The 19,774-nt window shown below is 36.5% G+C and overlaps 1 protein-coding gene across 7 annotated transcripts in view; it reads right to left on the bottom strand.

The window, feature by feature from the left end:
- Positions 1 to 19,774, bottom strand: part of EML4 (EMAP like 4) — a 147,394-nt gene that overhangs the window by 13,563 nt on the left and 114,057 nt on the right. For all 7 annotated transcript variants that reach the window (XM_015857492.2, XM_015857493.1, XM_015857491.2 and 4 more), the window contains 12 exons: positions 18,697 to 18,846; positions 17,153 to 17,222; positions 15,805 to 15,915; positions 13,998 to 14,093; positions 11,917 to 12,051; positions 11,552 to 11,687; positions 9,637 to 9,788; positions 8,050 to 8,175; positions 7,803 to 7,934; positions 7,158 to 7,225; positions 2,478 to 2,566; positions 1,112 to 1,209 (listed from right to left, as the gene is read on the bottom strand). In XM_015857492.2, coding sequence (XP_015712978.1) covers positions 1,112 to 1,209; positions 2,478 to 2,566; positions 7,158 to 7,225; positions 7,803 to 7,934; positions 8,050 to 8,175; positions 9,637 to 9,788; positions 11,552 to 11,687; positions 11,917 to 12,051; positions 13,998 to 14,093; positions 15,805 to 15,915; positions 17,153 to 17,222; positions 18,697 to 18,846 — 1,363 coding nt within the window. The remainder of the gene's footprint in view (positions 1 to 1,111; positions 1,210 to 2,477; positions 2,567 to 7,157; positions 7,226 to 7,802; positions 7,935 to 8,049; positions 8,176 to 9,636; positions 9,789 to 11,551; positions 11,688 to 11,916; positions 12,052 to 13,997; positions 14,094 to 15,804; positions 15,916 to 17,152; positions 17,223 to 18,696; positions 18,847 to 19,774) is intronic.

Genomic DNA, 19,774 nt, shown 5'->3' with positions numbered 1-19,774 from the left:
TCAGCTTGTCTTCGTGGTCCTGCTTTGGACCCACTACAACAGCCCCATGCCCTTCTTGTGCTAGGGACCCCAGACTTGGATGCAGTACTGCAAGTGAGGTCTCACAAAGGCAGAACAGTGAGGGTACAATCACCTCCCTGACTTTCTGGGCACGCTGCTTTTGATACAGCCCAGAATATGGCTGGCTTTCTTGGCTGAAAGTGCCCTTTCATACTTAGTTTTTCATCAACTGACAATCCCAAGTCCTTCTCCTCAGAGCAGCCCTCAATACATTCTTTGCCCAGCTTGGGATTGCCCCAGTCTAGGTGTGGGACCCTGCACTTGGCCCTGCTGAACCAACACAATCCAGGCTGACAGAGCTGGGGTTGTTCAGCCTAGGGAAGACTCTGCAGAGACCTTCCAGTATCTAAAGTGGGCCTATAGGAAAGCTGAGGAGGGACTCTTTACCAGGGAGTGTAGTTACAGGACAAAGGGTAATGCCCATAAAATAAAAGAGGGTAGGATTACAAAGGGTATTGCAGTAAACTAAAAGAGGGAAGGTTTAGATTAGATATTAGAAAGAAATTCTTTACTCTGAGGGTACCGAGGCACTGGAACAGATTGCCCAGAGAAGCTGTGGATGCCCCATCTCTGGCCCCATCAAGGTCACACTGCATGGGGGCTTTGAGCAATCTGATCTATAGGAAGCATCTCTGCCTGGGGGACATGGGTTGGAACTAAATGGTCTTTAAAGTCAATTCCAACCCAAGCCATTTTATGATTCTTTGAAAAAATAATCCCAAACAAGTGAAATGTTTTCCCAGAAAGACTTTCAGCATATAAATAAAAAGACATTTCTGCACCTTACTGTTATTTTCCCATTTCAAAGAACAGTTAATAGCGTGGGCAATTTGATGCAAAGGTGTTCACCTGAAAACTAACAGTTGCAGTACGCATTAGAATGAAGTTTAAAATTAAACAAGCGCTGAAAAAGATGTAAAAATTATAATCAAAATGAAAAGTGGAAAAACATCAATCTAGAAAATTTCTTTTTGTTCCACTGCTTAAAACCTTAGCTTGCATATAACATCAAAACATAAAAAGAATTGTTTATATTTGCTCCAAAACTTACAGTGCATTTTCCGTGTCTGCTATACTTTCTTCCATTTTCTGTCACTATGTAGAGGTAAATAAAGTTGTCATGGGATCCAACTGCAAGTAAGGTGCCATCTATAACAGAAAATTAAAATATTTGATATAAATTAACAGAACTTTTTCAAATTTTAACAATTTCAAATTTATCACTAAGACAATTGTCTCAATTAAGCTATTGCTTACAAATGGTATTTAAGGATATGTAACTGTTTATATTGATTTTCAGTTAGTATCTTTTTACTTTGAGAGTAAGTTTTTTGGACAAATCCTTTCGCCTTTGCTCTTTTTGATTAAAGTCCAATAGACAAAGTACAAATCCTCAGATTGCACTACATTTCTGGAAACCGCTGACAGAAGGCAGGCTTGAGTTTTCTGTATTACTAAAAATGCAGAACAGCATTTACTCCAAATTTATAGGGTTGGTGTTATTTTTTTTTTTTTTTAGAGGGGTGGGGGAAGTGGATTTCACATAAATTAGCACGAAATAAGGTCTAAACAGCACGTGGATCATACAGTCATTGTAAGTAGTTTTTTAATCAGCGTTACCTGCATTTGAAAAAAGATGGTTAATGTGGTCAAGATTGCCTTGAGTCACAAATACCTCTGTAGCGTCGATGAACAACAGTGGTTTGAAATAAATTACTGTGCTTGGCAGAAGTGGCAGCAACAGAGGAGCATTCTACTCACTGACAGTGCATATTATCCAAAAGCAAACAAGAAACAGATTTAGGAGATTCTTCTTCTACTCAGTTTTAACAGAGAACTCCTCTGCCGATCTGTCACGTCACCTCCAAGGGAAGAGACTCAGTACTGTTTTGGAGTACATGTAATCACGTAGTACATATTTAGCAAACAACTCTCTGAGTGTCAGATAGGTCTAAACATAGTTTTATGGTTTTGTATTACTAAACCTGAAAAATTAACTGAGAATGTTATTAAAATGTTATTTTACAGCCTGAATAGATTGAATGCTAACATGAAGCTTTTTCCTCTTCTGTTAACACGCCAACTATTTTAAATGAGAATTCTTAATTTTTCTGGGAACAAAGCTAACAGAACAGATGAATGTGAAGGAAAGGCTGGGAAAGGAGACTACAATGTCTGCTGTTACAAAACTCCAAGATTAAGTACATAAAAAAGAAATACACAATCAAATATACAGATATTATTCATTTATTATTATGCTTATTATTCAGGTATTAAGCACCCTAATGCAGTTTATTTTTTTCAAATCTCTGTTTTAGTGACTGGAGAGTAGTTGAACACAGCTTAAGAGAACAAAAAACATCTCATTCAACAGAAACTAAAACACACAGTTATTCTGAATGCACAAGTCTGCCTACCTACTGAATAGCGCATCACTGAGAGCTGCTCGTTGCCATCAGTGTGTATTGAGACCAGATCCCTTGTTTCTGCATCCAGAACAAACCACCTAGACAGAGGAGAATTCCAGTGAGTTCCATGTCCACTAAAGAAAGAAAAAAAGCAGCAAGCAAAAGTACAATAATCACTGACTTGTTTCATCTTGTCACACTAGCCCTCAAGGGCAGCACAGCAAACATCTGTTTTCAATAGAATGCTTTTCTGGTTCATAGCACAATTTTCACTGAAAAACATCTAACATATTTAAATGCAGTTGAATTTTTTTCCCCCCTCCCTTAAACACTGTAGTAATCACTAAAATGTCTCCTGGCCCATAAACGTGCTTCTGGATAGAAAACTTGTTGGCGCCTTAGCACCTTGAAGCCTTGAGGCTACAGCTGAATTTTGAATCTACTTCTAATTCTCCATTTTGAAGAATGGCTTTGATCTAAAATCTGACTTTTTGATTTGTATGAAGCAAAGGTGAAAAACAATAACAATGCACAGTAGGTTTAGGAGAGAGTCAAAAACACTTTCACTTTCACCGTACTCTTGTTTGTCCTGTACAGAAAACATATTCTATTTGGTTTGTTATTCAACAGTAACTTCTATACTGCAGTATTAGCTGTATGGCACACTGAAAAAGTTCATAGATGCCCAAAATCCCCTGAGAACAAAATGAGAAAGATCAGCAGAAACAAAACCTTTCACAACAGCACTTAACTCCTAATAACAACAGCAAACTTTTGCTAGACAATTACAACAAAAGTTAATTTTAAATATATTTATACACAAACACACATGCATGTGATGAAAACAGAAGATGTCAACATGATTAAATAGATTAAATTTGTCATCATAATATAATTTCTGTGCTTAGAACTTCAAATCTCAGCACTGTTCACACAGTGGCCAAGCTTATGCACCCAGCATCAAACAGCAAGCTCACACTGCGGGTATGACAGCAAACACAAGGGAAAAAGAAACATAGTCTACTCCAAAACCAACTTGTATAGCCTAGAATAATCCTCAAGGATCAGCAGCACACATGATTGCTTTATATGGATGAAGGTGAGGTTCCAGCTCATGTTCCAGAGTCCAGATGCTTGGCACCTGGAAAGTGGCCTGGTCCTGATGGCTTAAAAACAGCCTGTGGTTAGAGAACCACATGACAGAAAGAAATTAAATAACATGTACTTGAAAAAAACAGCCCCACATGGCATTGACTGCTGAGCAGTCTTTGTGCAAGGCAGATGGAACCAGTGGAAAACAGCTCATATGTTCTCAATGGACAGCAGCAGAAACCACACTCAGTGCTTCACAGTACTGTAAGCCAAAATGCAGTCTTTTGATTTCTTCCAATCTATATAACTGAAGCTTTCCAAGTTATCTAAATGCAATCGAAGTTGCTATTCAGTTCAAACACCACCCCTTTGTCCCGGTCAAATATTACAGTAAAACGTTATTTCTTTCATACCTGACTGATAACTGGGATAGGGTACAGATACTGAAAAACAAATGTAATAAAAAAAAAACAAAAACATATACATTTGGTAGGGGGAAAATGAGAATGAGATAGTGTACTTATACCATATAGACTGCTTAGGAAGAGCTCTTCCTGTACCAGAAAACTTTGATGCTATATGGTAAAATCTGTCTATCTGGCAAGATGCCAGAACATTATGCCTATTTATGTCTTCCAAGCAGCAATCATGGTGCCTGGTAATAAAACCAAATTATGAACCCAGCAATAAGCAAAAGCTTCCTTCTTTCACACAGCAGCTAGGTGCCCCTTCCCATGCCATGCTGTGCCGTGCTTCTGCCGGCCAGCTGCATCCCAAAATATCCAATGAGAACAGTAGTGCTCCTGCATTAGGGACAGGGCTCTCATTCTGGCTCTGAAGCTGGCTCTTTAGAGAACCCATTTGAGGTTCTTACCTGAAGCTGGTAACCCACCTGCTAATGTTTCTTCTGAAAAATTAAATAATTTCAAAGGTTGGAAAAGCATGCAAGCACAGAAGTTGTATTGTGTAGTATGAAACACAAGAAAGGTCTTAAGAATGCACACTGAGTTTCACTGGCATTAAAATATAGTATTTTGAGACACCAGTCTTTCTCCAAAGTTTTTCCTGAATAAAAGATACTAAGAGTTGACCATAGAAACAGTGTACCATGACATTTTGATTTTTATGTAGGAAAGTAACTGCTGGTCACATCTAATTCAGCTGCTTCTTTGTGCTTCTGCAATCTGGAATCAAACATGTTCCCTTCAATCACCCAAGTGATTGGTTTCTTCAGCTCTGCACTTCCAGCAAACAGCAGCAGCAACAAAAATATATCAGTTATCTCCTAACCAGGCTTAGTCACTGACAACTGAATACCAAAGAAGTGGGAACAAAACCTGCAGCAGACCATGTACAGACAGTCCCAACAGGGATAGTGGTACAGAAATACATCACAGGTATGTGAAAACTACTCCAGAAACATGATGTGTTCATCTGATAAAAACAATGTCGTGAAACTACAGACAAGAATAGGAAGCGGCAGAAAATTCAGTTTTCTTCAGATATCACAAGTTCAGCCATAAAACCCAACCTTGTCAGTGCTCCATTCCTAATCCTTGCCTCAATGACCTCTGTACTAGAAACAAAGCAGCACTAGAGCTGCAATAATACTCACACAAAAGTTTGGGTTTATTGAATCCTAAACAAATTAGACTCATTTAACATTTGCTTTATGCCTTTTGGGTTGCAAACTGAGTAAGTTATTAAATGACTTGTTATAGGCCTGACTCTCCTCTTTTACAGTAATCAAAATTTATCATGCAACCCCATTCCTCTGGGAAATGACTCCCCTAGAACGAATTATCTGGCGCAGAAAGCACCGCGTGATGCCGGCGGTTAGTCAGTAAATCTTAAACTGTTCTGTTTATCTGGATTCACAACTCCCTCCATTTCTCATTTGCTTCTACACTTACCAGGCCCCCACTTCAGTTTAATTTGTGTCTCTAACCTATCCCTAATCGTGTAATTTCGGAACAAAAGAAAGGCAAAAATGTAACTGCTTGGTTGTAAGAACTTAGTAAAAAAAAACAACACAACCAACAAAAAAACCCATCACCAACCAACTGAACAAAAACCCCCGCAAGAAAAAAGACCACTGACATAAACTCACCCAATACAGTGTAAGTAGGTTGCTTCTCAAGTAATTTAAATAACATGAATTTAAATTGAGAAGTGCTGAATTGAAAAATGATGTTAAATGCTGCAGGGAAAGAAAACAACCAAAGCAGCCAAAAGCAAACACCAGACTGAATGCTCCGACTGCTCAATCTGCCTTGATTGAGCTTTGATGTGATTTCTAAAATGCCTAGTAGCTACCAAGCAATACAGCTTGATCTTCTTTTTCTCTACCTCAAGTGTTATTATTCCAATACCTTCTGCTCTGTTTAATGAAGGTAGAAGCACTTAATCAGTGTAATGCTATAATTAAAAAGAAATGAAAACATTGAAAGGCACAATGCGGAAATCAAATGTACAAGAACTGAGTAAGATTTTTCTTAGAATGGTACACTAGATTTCCCAGTCTGATTTTGTACCTAATGAATTGACTGCAGACTGTATCATCAACTTTGGATAAAGAAGCATCTTGAAAAATATTTAACATCTAGATTTTTCCAGGAAAGTTAAAGGTTGTTGCATATGATCAGCAGTTTTTCAAACCAAATTTTAAATGGTTTTTAGGCATGTTGCTAGGTATAAAAAAATTTACAGGAGGCAGATTAAACAAAAAACAAAATAATTTTCTTACATGTGTCATTTTACTAACATATAAGTAAGAAATAGAATTAAAATGTCAGCAGATTTCCTAGCTGCTCCTCCAACCTTTCTAACGCTATGAATATCCTGTTTTTTTCTCTTAGTTGATACTTGTTAGAACTCCACTACACTGGACTCCTTTCAAGAGAGATGATACTGAGCCAAAGAGAATTTGGATATGAATTGAGACAATTTTTTTCCACCACAAAAAGATGCCTGAGTTAAAGGTCCTGGCTTGCGTTTTGACAGTTTTGAAATAAGCAACAGTTCTGGGATGAATATGAACAGCTCAACAGCACTTCACTGCAGAAATGTGCCATGCTAACATTTGTCTTACACACACAAAAAAAAGAAAAATCAGAATACTAGCCCATTCACTTGGAACTCTAGATCAATCTAAAAGGTTACAAGCGTGTTTGATTTGGAAAGGAGAAATGATCTGTACTGTACCTGTCTTATCTTACCAACTGACGTTACACACACAATTAAAATAGATATGGTACTTCAGGAAGTCAGAAAGCTCATGAAACCCTTCCAGCACCAAAAAAAAACCAAAAACCACAACAAGAATAAAACCAAAGGCTTGGTCTTTCACAGAAGATTAGTACAAAAAGTAGAAAAGAAAAAACAACAGCCAAAATAACAGTCAAATAATCCTTCTGTCTCCATCTTCATCCTGTAAGAAAGATCTGTCCCATCCCCCAACTTTTTAGAGTAGTTCACTCCACGCAGAAGAATAAAAAGCAACATATATATATATATATATTTTCTGTTGCTTTGATACTACAACTCTTGTGAATCTCCGTTAAACTTCTTATTACAACTTAACCAATGCCTGCTTACCGTCCTGAGTGTGTTCCTATTGCAACCACTGCTCCGCTGGGATGGAAATCAGCACAGTGCCCCGGTTCCTATGTAGGGAGGCACAGACACATCATTTGCCCACCTGCTTTACACTCCAAATAAACCTTAAAAACCTAAGGTGAACCGACAGAGTGAAAAACTACTTGGCAGACAGACTTTCCTTTAATGGATCACTGATATACTACATGACCTTCTCACAAGTAAAAAGCCGAATATCTTAGTAAAAAGATGCTTTTGTCTAAACAATAGGATAGCATTAACCAAAATATGATATGAACAATGACTGTAAGGATGGACTTCTAAAACCAAACCTGTCACATCTGTACCTATAGCCTTTGTAGATAGTTTGAATAATTGGGAAGTTGAACTGCAACAAGCAGAAAGCACTTGGAGTTTCATTCTGATCTGGATCACTAGCATGGCTTGGGACAAGACTAACCAGATTAGAGCATATACAACACCTAAAGAACCTTGTTAAGCTTATCAAAAGCTTCTGAATGGATCTTCAGTGCCTCAGTTATAGGATTATTGCTTCTTTCAATCACATGGGACAAAGATGTTTCAGAAAATGAATGTTTTTTCCTATTTTCCAGCTTTATATTTAACGTTGAAGGGTTGACATACATCTAGCAGCCTGGTCCATTCCAGTGTGTGGTCCACAGAGTTCCACATACACACTTGCCTATCTTGAGCACAAGTTAAAAATAAGTCTTTGAAAGGATGCGATGCCAGTCCCCAGAGTTCATCTGTATGTCCCTGAAAAGAACACACGTGATTTGATTAAGAATAAAATAAGAAGTCTCAGATTGACACACAATCAGGGAAAGTCTTGGAATTTTAGGGTAATAGTTCAAGAAATCATTTTGCTCACCTGTACTTCTACTAGGAAACCATCATTAAATGTTCCACGTAAAACAAAGTTTCGTGAAGTACCCACTAAAAATTGATCTGCTTTTCCTTCTGCCACTGCTCGTATTGTTCCATACTGATCAGGAACCTAGGAAGAGAAACATTTTTTAAAGCCACATCATGTATCTTAACAGGAACTTAGTTCTGAAGGCCATAAATAGTGCACAACAGTACCGGAACAGCAGTTCTCCTAGAAAGAAGGAATAATCTAATCAAGTATGCACTAGGCAAGGACTTGACCTTAAACTCACCTCATTTGTTTGTTCATTAGATACAACAGGACCTCACACCAGAACAATTGGAATTATTCTATTTTTAATACATCTCAACAGAAAATAAATAAATAAATAAATAAATAAATGAAGTTGTACTGATTTTTAAGCATCAGATACACCAAATAAATGCACTTCACATTCTTACAACTCATAAGGATGGGAACAATACATATAGTTACTGTCTACTTTCTAAAACACATTGTGAAAATTAAGACAATTCTTGTAGCCCACAGTAAATGCTTCCTGATTATCTTAACGCTTCATGATTAACCTTAAGTATATGTTCATATGTCTTATGTCAGCAATGACTCTATGTTTACTGAGTTTGTTTACTGCAAGCTTGAACTCTCATACACTGCTTTATTTTATGGTGGGCATTTGTGGGTTGTTGTTTGTGTATATTTTTTTCTTCCTAAATGGCTTTGCTTAAATGACATGCTTACTTTAATATTAGCCTTACAGGACAGAAAATAATTGTTCAGAAAGCTGTGTGATGGGCTTCTGGTTATATTTGTCTAAAAAAAAAAAAAAAGAAATAGCTATAGCTTGTACAGCATAACTCAGCAATTACAAACACTCAGACATGCTTTCTAATGGTCAGTAGTGGACTTGAGATAGTAACAAACTCTTTTCCCTAACATTCATGTTCAGTTCCATCAGAATGTTTCTATAAATGGACACAAGTTATGTGGAGTAAATCACTGCTAGAAAAACTGAGAATAAACTATTTCCAGAGGTTGTCTAATAAGGGAAAAAACACCATGTATTGTTAAATCCACAATGTACAATTTTTTCCAGTTTATCCTCATCACTGCCATACAGACAAATCACATGCATACATTTTCACTAAATATATGCTTTTTTTAGATAAAATCAAGAAAAGTTCCTCAATATAAGTAATTTCTGCAGAGTATCCATACATATCCTACTGATTATTCCTCTAATGTAAAAAGCTTGACAAAATCCTCAAATCCTGGTAACACTGCCCTTATGCAGATAGGCAAACTTTACAAAAACACAAGGCAAAACTAAAGTTAATACTCTAAAATAGGATGAAGAAAAGAAACTAAGCCCCAAAAATAGATCTTGTGGGCTCATTTCTAGGCTGCAAATTGATACACTTTTATTACAAAACATCATCTTCCACTTAAAAAGATAGCAACCAGAAAGTATGCTTTCATCCTAACCACAGATAATGTAAGGAATAGGGGAAGGCTCAGGACTGCTGATCATACCTTGTTAATACAACATCCTTGTCACTCTTGCCTTCTTACCTCGATTTCCCTTTCAGGATTCAAATCATGATCCCACAAAATGATCTTTCGGTCTTTCCCACCTCCTGTTAGTAGCATCCCATTCCTCATTTGACAGAGAGTAAATACACTGCCATCATGAGCTTTGATTTGTCTGCTTATCTGATATACTCCTACATGCAAAAGAAGAAAATAATACAAAATACCACTTGTTTTCTCAACTGAGGATTACAAGGATCTGTGCATTTTAGCTTGAGAGTAAAGTAACAGCGCACAATCAATAATTGCATTTGGATTTTCAGGCTATTAGCATTGCATTAGTACTGCAAACACAAGGTGGTAGTGTTTTCTTACAGGATAAAAAGATAAAATAAAAGGCGTGTCTTTTTAAAGAGAAACGTTTTTAGCTTAGCCACCCTAAAACTTGTGAAGACAAGCACAATTATTTGCTAAATACTCTAAGTTTCCTGCTATCTTAGGGAACACAGTTTTTCCAGATGCAAGAAAGACTCCCAAAGTCCTGAAAAATATTCATGATGCAACTATTAGAGAAGAATTATTTCAATAAAAGAAACTCAAAGACTTGTCTACACAGTCTTATGGGAATGAAAATGAGGAAAAAAAGCAAATTATTTATAGCAAAGTTTCCAGGATGTGTGATCCTAACATCTGATGCTTGATGTTGACTCACTTAAAAATAGTAAAAAAGCATTTGGCAACTATCAATACAGTGGTCTACTCAGAGGAAAACACTAGAAAGAACAAGAGGGATGAAAAAATTAAATGAAAAACAGAATTAAAGAAAACATTCGGATTCTTGCATTCTGATTGGGTGTTTATTTGAAAAGAACTGCTGTAGGAAAGTACATCTTAATAAAGGCAGATTTTAGGGCTTTGAAGATTGCATATATGCAACTGAGAGAAACCCTAAAACTTCACCCACATAAATGACAACATAATTCAGCTGACTCTGGCTACAGCTGAAGTCGGAGCAAGTCAGCATGCTCTTACACTGTGAAAAAGTATTTGATTTCAAGCCTGGTTACCAGCTTAACATGTTAAACTAACTAAAAGATCTCATGTTTGATTAAACTGGTGTAAATAAACGTTGTATTTGATAACTTTTAAATATGGAAAAGGCTATTTTGCACAAAAAGAACTTCAAAGTTAAACATCAGATAACTTGTTAAATTACTTTTTCACTTCAGTTTGACAAGAAAAGATCTACCTACAAAAGCAAACTTTCCTTTAAATGTTTGCTTTTTACATGAATGTTTTCCTGGCATACCAATTTAAACCAGAGTGTTTGAAATAGCTGCCAAGCAAAATGAATTATCCTTGAATTTATAAGTTACCTTAGGGTTCAACTGTTCCAGGTCTGCATATGTTGGATAACAAATAATTTCTCTTTCTTTTCTACAAAACTTTTGTCCTGAAGAATAACTTTAGCCCATGTTTCAAATAAAATGGGTTTAAAACTATCTTTTACAGCCAAGATTTGAGAGCTGTCTTAACCAGACGCTCCTATCTGCATAACTGGTATAACTCTGCATTACATTTTCTCTTCATACACAAGTCTTCTTAACAGTATCCCCCTGAGACTAAGTGTGGTACAGCACAAACCTTAGGAAACAAATGCAGACTGCAAAATCCTCAAACTGAACCCACAGCCTCATTCAGACCCCAGGATGAAAGGAAATAAGATTAACTGCACAGTTGTAAAATGCAAAACATTTAGATAAACTAGTTTTCATTCACTTTGGGCACAGAGGAACTCCAGATTGTTATTAAGTCATCAACTTCATGAGACCTGAAGGAGTTCAGTATTACTTGTTACTAATAGCCAGGTTTTTCTTCTTATTTTGTTTCTAATGCGATCTTTATATTTGTCTTATACAGAGTATCTAATCCATTATTAACTGTGAACATCTCCTACCTTTAGGTCCTTTTCCTGGAGTAGATTCTACAGTAGTTTTGCCCCATATAAGTATTATCCCACCTGAGTCTCCAGTGAGCACATCACCATTTCCCAAAAAAGCCAAACATTGAACAAATTTGGGTTTTTCATATTTCTGAAACAAAATAAGCAAAAGAAAGGGATAATTGCTTGTACTCTATGTACTTAGAATAATGCATCCACACCCATACAACCCTGCATATACATTAATAGAATTTAACCTTTTTGTTGTTTGTTTGCCACTCTGCTTAAACTATATGAGGCAACAGCAAAACAAATTTGAAGAAAGTATGAGCAGACCATTCTATTGATTTAAAACTGACCTGATATCAAGATATTCTTACCCCAAATATCCCTTGCTTCCTTGATAACGAATTGCCACACCAAGTCCAAAAAAATATATGAGATTTACCACATGTTATTATGGTATTTGCATCGGTTGGGTGGAATTCCACAGCAAGCACAACTTCATTTGTAGTCTGAAATAAAACAAATAGTATCTGTTCAGAAGTTCTACTTCATTTTTACTAGAAACTCATATAAAATCCCAGGTTTCAGAACAAGGCAAGAGGAGCAACACAGGTTGTTTTATGTATGAAAGAAACTATAAGCATTCCGTCCTAAGCTGGCTGGCTGAATGACTGCACAAATCCTTTTTGTATTGTCTATTCATACTTGGTTTTTGGCTTAATATGTTTTTTTGTTTTGCTTTTAAAATCAAAATTCAGTTAAAAGGTCAGTGCTTTATGTTCATCTTACAAATCACAAAAACTTTGCCTTTTAGCACAGCAAAGAATCTTGCCACAGGAAGAGAGTGAAATACAAAAACATGTTTTTCTATTGAACTCTGTTTAGTTTCTGCACAGCTTGCTTTTCTGAGTAACAAAACTGTCATAGAAGTAACTGAGGCAACTGTAGCATAGCAGGATTATATACATTCTCTTTCTTAAATTCTATAAAAAATCCTTTGCATTTTTTTTTTTTTGTCCATAAAGAAGAGTCAAAAAGAAGCCTCAAAACTCAACTCAAAACTCTGAAACATACAGTGCAGCCTTTGTATTTTTACTGGCCACATATACTTTTACTGAATTACGAACACTTCAATGAATATTATATCCCTTATTTTACAAAAAAAATTAATTTTACAAACAAACTGACAAGTTATTTTTCTGACTTCTAAAGTAAACTCAACTAAACCTTAATTCGAGGTAATTTTCTGGAGGCAATTATTCTGCATAACACTTACATAAGTGCATTTATGCTCTTTTACTTCTACGGTATTTAAGCACATGCCTTAAAGGAGTATACTTAAGTGTTGCTGAATCAGCACCTGGGGAAGTACTGGACCTTGGCCCTATCCTACTCCAACATTTTTGGCTCACTTTAGGAAAACAATCTTCATAAATTTAATTTGTTGTTTATGAATGCATTTAGCTCAAGGGAGGGAACTCTCTGCCCACACTGAACCCAGCCGTTGGTGAAGGTCCTCCAGATACTCTAAGATAAAGTCCTAAGGATGAATAACTGAAGTTGTCATGGCTGATTTGTTTGCATTTGTTCTGAAGCACCAAGGACTCAAGTGTAAAAGTAGTCAAAATGCAATATATGTAAAATGGGAAAGGAAATGTACAGAACGTGCCAAATAGCTTGATATTAAGTATCTGCAATAAAATAAATATTAAAACAGACATTTAATTACATTAACACTTATAGAACAGTGCACAGTTATTATCAGTAAACATGATTTAGGGGAAATGGGCCCCCAAACCCTGATTATTTGAAATTGCAAGTTTGAAATGACATAGAAATATATGCTTGTAGTCTATTTCACACACTGACTCATGACTAAAATAAATTTTAAAAAACTCTCATTTGTACACCCATATTTATCTGTTTGCTTGTTGCAAACAAGATGTCTCAAAACAGGGAATTCAGCAGCATGTTGTTATTGGACTGGATGTTTCCAGCTTTACACCAACACTTCTCAAACAGAAATTCAGCAGCTCATAAGAGAATCAGGAAAGCAGAACAAACTGCAATCTGTAGAAGTATATCTACCCAGAAAATCTATGTCTGGAACCTCTAAGAGTCTAAATGTATACGTATTTAAATATCCAGAATTATAGACTGAATCATCGCTTCAGCTCCTTCGTTCCCAGGATCATTATTATTTTATAATTAAGACTAGAGGATTGCTTTATTTAGATTAGCCCTTGGATAAGCGTAGAATTTAATTATAAGTGTTCCAATATTCAAAAATCTTTCAACATTCAAGTTAAGAACACATTTCTTTTGTGCTCTTATAAAACCCAGCAGTATTACACAGTTGTTTCCAAATAAGATCAAATTTGTAACTCACAAAACTATTGTATTTTTGAAAATAAAAGCATTTGTACTATAGAATAGGCACATATATAATATTTACCTTTATTTCTGCTACTTTTGATTTTTTCTGCCAATCCCATACAGTGAGCATATGTTCATTAGAGTCATCAATTACACACAAATGAGTGCCAGAATCCTAAAAGAAAAAGGTAAAGAATTAGCAAGCCATGCTGACAGAGCATTAAGTACTGAGTAGCTTCACTATGCACTTGGTAAAACTGAATGAAGCAAGGTAACACTTTTGAAACAAAATGGTGATTATAGAAGTGAGAAGATATCGCATCTACAGCGTTAAAGAACTGAAATGGCTCATACTTGCACAAACCAGCTGCTTCAAGGACGTGTGGAAAGATTTGGAGGATGCCTTGCTCATTTTGAAGTTGTTTTGTGCAGCTCAGAACACGTTCTCTAACAAATTATGAAAACAGAGGTGGCTGAAATTTTTATTCCCCAGTACAACACTACTATGAGCAGCACTATGCAAACGCATTCCAATTATGCGGAAAAAACCCTTGAGAGAGCATTGGCAACATCAGCTGCTTTTGTGTGGGTTAGGAGGATTATGTGATAAAAGCGCATCTCTAGATACTTCACATTCACTTTTTCAGTCTAATAAAAGCTAACATTCCAAATTCCTTAGGTCACTGGGTTTTTATTTTTTTCTTCTTGTAATTAAATGGTGGCTCATGCTTTTATTTGCCTTAAAGTTAAAAGGGTCCTGGTTTGTTACAGTGATAAGACTTACAGTTTTCTTCTTACATAATTTTATTTATGTTATACCTTCCTTATAAAGTAGGGTTTTTTGTTTTGTTTTTTTCTTAATTTCCTAAAGGACAAAACCTAGACATAACTGAAACTGAGCAATGTTTGATGTTTGGTGAAATAACAGCAAGAGAACATAAGCATTTATTTTTCAACAGGATGTACCTGAAGATGATCAAAACCCAACTGGTCCTACACAGTCCTACACGTCCCGCCCTGGATGAGGAGATCACCAGAGGTCCCTTTCCACCTAAACTGCCCTGTGATCCCATGTAAGCAAAATACAGCTGAGTTTGGGCTTTTTGGTGTTTGGGTTTTTTGGGGGTATTTTTGGTCTTTTTTTTTTTTTTTTTTTAATTGTTGTTTTGTTTTTAAACAACAATTCTGAGCTGCTGCAAGAATAACAGCATGGATTTTCAGGAGACCTCACATGTCCTAGAGATTTGGCAAAAACACGAAGGCAGCTTAAATATTAAAATACACATGTATTTCACGCAAAATAAAGTCAGCAGCAAATTGGAAATGAGAATTTTATCAGTGACAAACAACACAACACATTTTCATTTCTTACTACTCTGATAAATTTTGTGGGCACAGTGACAACTCTTATAAGAATTGTATTTCTTATTCTATGTAAAATTATGAAGCATAAATTGGAGTTTATTTTTTAATTTCCTGTTCATGGATAAAATCCTATTACAGCGCAAGCAGCCAAGCTTCCCTTTCCATCAGAACCCATTAAAACATCTCCACGGAGCTCAGTAACATGCTTGTTTTTAACATCCAAACAAACAAAAGCTCCCTCTTGACCCTCCCCAACCAAACCCAAACCACCAAGCCCAGCACAGACTTCAGTTTCCAGCCAAAGTATTTCTGTGCCTCCTATTTATTCACAGAGCTTGTTGGTCACCACAATTTTACAACTGCAATTTCCTGTTTTTCCACCTTGCACATTATCAGCTGTTTTTATAGAGTACACTGAGACTTCACTAACACAGTTTTAATACCAAAGCAGGTCAGCAAGGCAATCACATTCAGAAAGATCAGACAAATCAGTTAAACCCCAGTATCAGTATCTGTCTTACCGCTTTTGAAAAATCCAAGCACCCAACTCCACGCTCAAAAGTCCCCATGCCGATAACCTGCAGCGTCATCAGGCTCACTGAGTCCCACACTCTAACATGGGGCTGCAAGGGCTGTGCAAAAGCAATGGGACAAACAGTGTCATCGACAGAAAAACATCAGATGCAGCCATTAGGTTATGTCAAGCTACCCAAGCAGCAAACTGGGGTGAAATGCAGATGAGCTGTGTCAGTGCTGCTGTTGGACTACATTTTGAACCTCAAGTGGCCAGAGTCGAGATAGGTTCTGCCCACTGCATGGGAGCTACAAATATCATGTGGGCACTTAGCACTTGTGAAGATAAATCTCTGTGCAATTGAAACCACTGAACAAATAATAGAAGAGTCATCCTGAATTTCAAACCCCAGACTTAGACGCTTAGCAGAACAACTGAAAACAGGTGACTAAATACTATTATCCTAAAACAAAAAAATACACAGAAAAATAATATTAAAAAAAAACAACCCTAGCGCACTGAGTCATCTAACCATAAACAATCATTGAAAGAAAACCTGCAAAGGTATATACTTCATCTAAGTGCTATCCCAAAGCAGTTTGGCTTCATAAATGCAGAACAATTACAAGTAGGAATTAGATGGCCTTACTGACAGCATTTGCCATAAAATAAATAAATAAATTTAAAAAATCACAGTTAAACAAAAGTTCAGTGGAAATTATAACAACACCTATACAATGCCCACAGTGATTTCTCACACACAAAAAAATTAAACATTTGAGTAAGGGTTGTATTTAATGTGTTTCTAAATCTCAAGGCATCTGTATTATTTTCTTTACCTACAACTTCATGAAGATAATCTGATTATTCAAGTTATGAGAGCTCACCAAGGACAAGGGCTTTTAACTGTGCTTGTCCTCAACTGAGCAAGCTTCCTAGGAAAGCCTGATGCACCTTCCACAGATTCCTAAAGTTGGTTTCCCTTCCCATGAAGCCTCATAAGCACATATACCCACCAAACTGGGGGTTTACTTTCCTCTGGGAGAAGAGTTACTGACAGAGATATAACAAATGATGTAGCCTTACAAATCAGTTACATGGCTCACAGTTGCTTGCAGGATTAAACATGAGTTTTCCGTGTCACTGTTTGAAGACTATGTGCTTCTACTCTTTTTGATGTATGGCTGAGTGCTTATGTGATACTACCTATCGCTAGAAATACACACCACTAACCTTGGAAACAGCAAAATATCTCACTAAATGCAGCGTGTAAGAAAAAGATCAAAAATAAAAACAAAACAATTTTCCCTGATTTTCAAAACAAGACACTACTGCTCGACAGCTCTATTACTTACCCTTCCATCTTTATCCACTCCAGCTAACTGTCCTGTTGCAATTCTAATTTTGTCTGGATGAACTGCAAGACTAAGACAGACAGAAATATGACTTGCTTTTGCTGTCATCAGCCTTCAGAACCGAGAGGTGTTTTTTTTTGTTGTTGTTGTTTGTTTTTATTTTTATTTTTCAACAGAAGCCCATGAACTTGTGATCCTAGATCCCACTTTAAAGAGACAGCTTGAAAATTTTCTTTGTCAGGCTATTTTGTCAAATATGATACTGCAAAATCCTGCTCGGTTAATCGGGCTTTTGCAACAACTGCTGGCACACAACCAGGAGTGCCACAAGAGCCACCTCCACATGTACTCAGACAAATCTTGGGTTTGCACTATATTGGGAGTCCACTGTAACAAAATGCACATTGTCTCATGTTGAACTTCCTAGATACAGTTACTCACCATTTTTATAAGCACTACAGCATACTTTACATGCCCAGAGCTTTGGATAGCACAAACCTGGGGAAAAACACCTCGGAGGATGGTCAAGGGTTCATGCACCCAGGAGTTAAGGACTATTGACTGTAATGAAAATATCCATTGTGGTGCACTTCTAGTGTAAGATGAAATCTGCTTTTGCTTTGAAGTCAATGTAAAAAAACAGATACTATAATTTCCAAATCCACATCCTCTTACTATTACTTATTTTTTGACTAGCCTTTTCATTTGCTTCCTCTGTACAATTACAAAGGTGAGGAAACCAAGACAACAGGCAAGATGAAACAGTAGATGGGGGAATTAATAAGTCAGGATGGTAGACACCAAAATGTTTAAAATTCAGTCTAAGTTTTTGAAAGCATGTAAAGAACACAAGACCGACAACATTCTTCCCACAGGAAGCAATTATAGTAATGAAAGCAGAGCTAGGGGAAAAGAGGTTTAGACAGCAATTCCTTTCTTCCACTCAGGTATACTAAGTATATACTATTCATACCAAAGCTCTTTACTACTTTTCAGACTAGTGTTGTGAAGTGACCAACAACATTTGCACCAACAACGACGTTGGCTTCAATATTCCTACTTTTATGTTTTGTTTACAAGTGTCATTCTCTTATCTCAGATGGTCTAAATACTTGGATAGGACATCCATTCAAAAATGAGAAAAATATCATCTGTCTTCCATTTGGTTTTCTAATTCTCCTTAAGTCTACATCTGTGCCATATTGCCTTTCACTGCTAGATCAAGGCATTTGGTTGATGTCAATTTTTAATTCTTGGAGTATCCATTTAGAATAATTTGTGCAGATACTCCATCTCTAATCTGGCACTTCTAGAGCATCTACGTGTCTGGTTTTAAATTTAAGCCAAAAACACTATGCCAGTTTGGAGTGTTCTAGCTCTGTTCATTTGTATGGTGCTCACTACAGTAAAATCTACTGGGACAGATGAAACAAAAGAATAACTACGATTACAATGATATTAATGAGATCACAGATATAGTAAAAGAATTAAAGTAACGCCTTACTGAATTATGACACACATACATACAAATGTTTTATACTAACCATTTAACGCAGTCCGTATGACCCAGGTAGTGCCGCTGAGTTCTCTCTTCATAATTAAATAGTACCACAACTGATGCTATGAAATATACAATTTCTCCGGTAGGAAGGAGGTAAACATTGGCTCGACAATCTCTTCCACGATACCCATATCTATACGTATATTTTTTTTTAAGTCAAGGTTTTATAACAACTGTATATCAAACACAAAAATAAAAAAACAACAACCAAAGAAAGGATGACTCCTGGGGATCTCTTATGCCACAAAGTGCCATTTAGGTTTTCCTCAGAAACTACAGCACAATTTCAGTAACAGTTTAAAAAACATAAAACTGAACCCCTTAAAAATGGTAATCTTTGATGTGAAAATGTAAGGCGCACTGGGGTTAAACAAATGCAACTTGTGTCATCTTACAGAAATTCTCAATGTGAATTTTCATTAGGTAGCAGCAGGATGTTGCTATCCAGGCTTAACATCTTTAACGGTAGTAGAGTTGGGCACCTTCGTGCTCGGGAGGAGTATATTGGCTCTGTTTGGCTTTTCAAAACAAGCAGAAAAATGCAAACTTTGGCACAGCAGCTGCCAAGTTCAGGAAACAGTGTTTTAGAATGCTTTAAAGCATTTTTAAAGTAAATCAATCTTAAAAGAAACTGACACAGTAAAAAATAAATAGTCCACCCTAAACAACCCAAAGTATATAAAAGGGATTATTTTTCTAAAAAGCCTGCATTACTTCCCTGCCCCTACAACATTCAGAATGTTTAGGCACCACAATCCAAATTTGGTTAGCCCTGATCAAATCTTACTATAACTTGTTATTACTTTGAATCTGGAGCAATTTTCTCCATTTAGGCTATTAACGTGGTGGTCTGCCTGTGTTTCAATTCCCGCAGTCATCAAGTACTATTAAAAGCATCACTCAGACAGCAGTAGTAGCTCCAAGATCTTAATTATAAAAAAAAAAGAAGCAAAAAAGCCAACAAACTTTCCTGTTACATCCTGCACAACAGACAAAACAGAGGTTTCCAATTCAGCGCCAACTACATTTGTGACAACAAAGAAAAAACATGCAACTTTAGC

This window comes from Coturnix japonica, chromosome 3 (genome assembly GCF_001577835.2).
Source record: "Coturnix japonica isolate 7356 chromosome 3, Coturnix japonica 2.1, whole genome shotgun sequence".
NCBI lineage: Eukaryota > Metazoa > Chordata > Aves > Galliformes > Phasianidae > Coturnix > Coturnix japonica.
The sequence above is the reverse complement of the archived record's forward strand: the minus strand, read 5'-3'. Positions and strand labels throughout refer to the sequence as shown.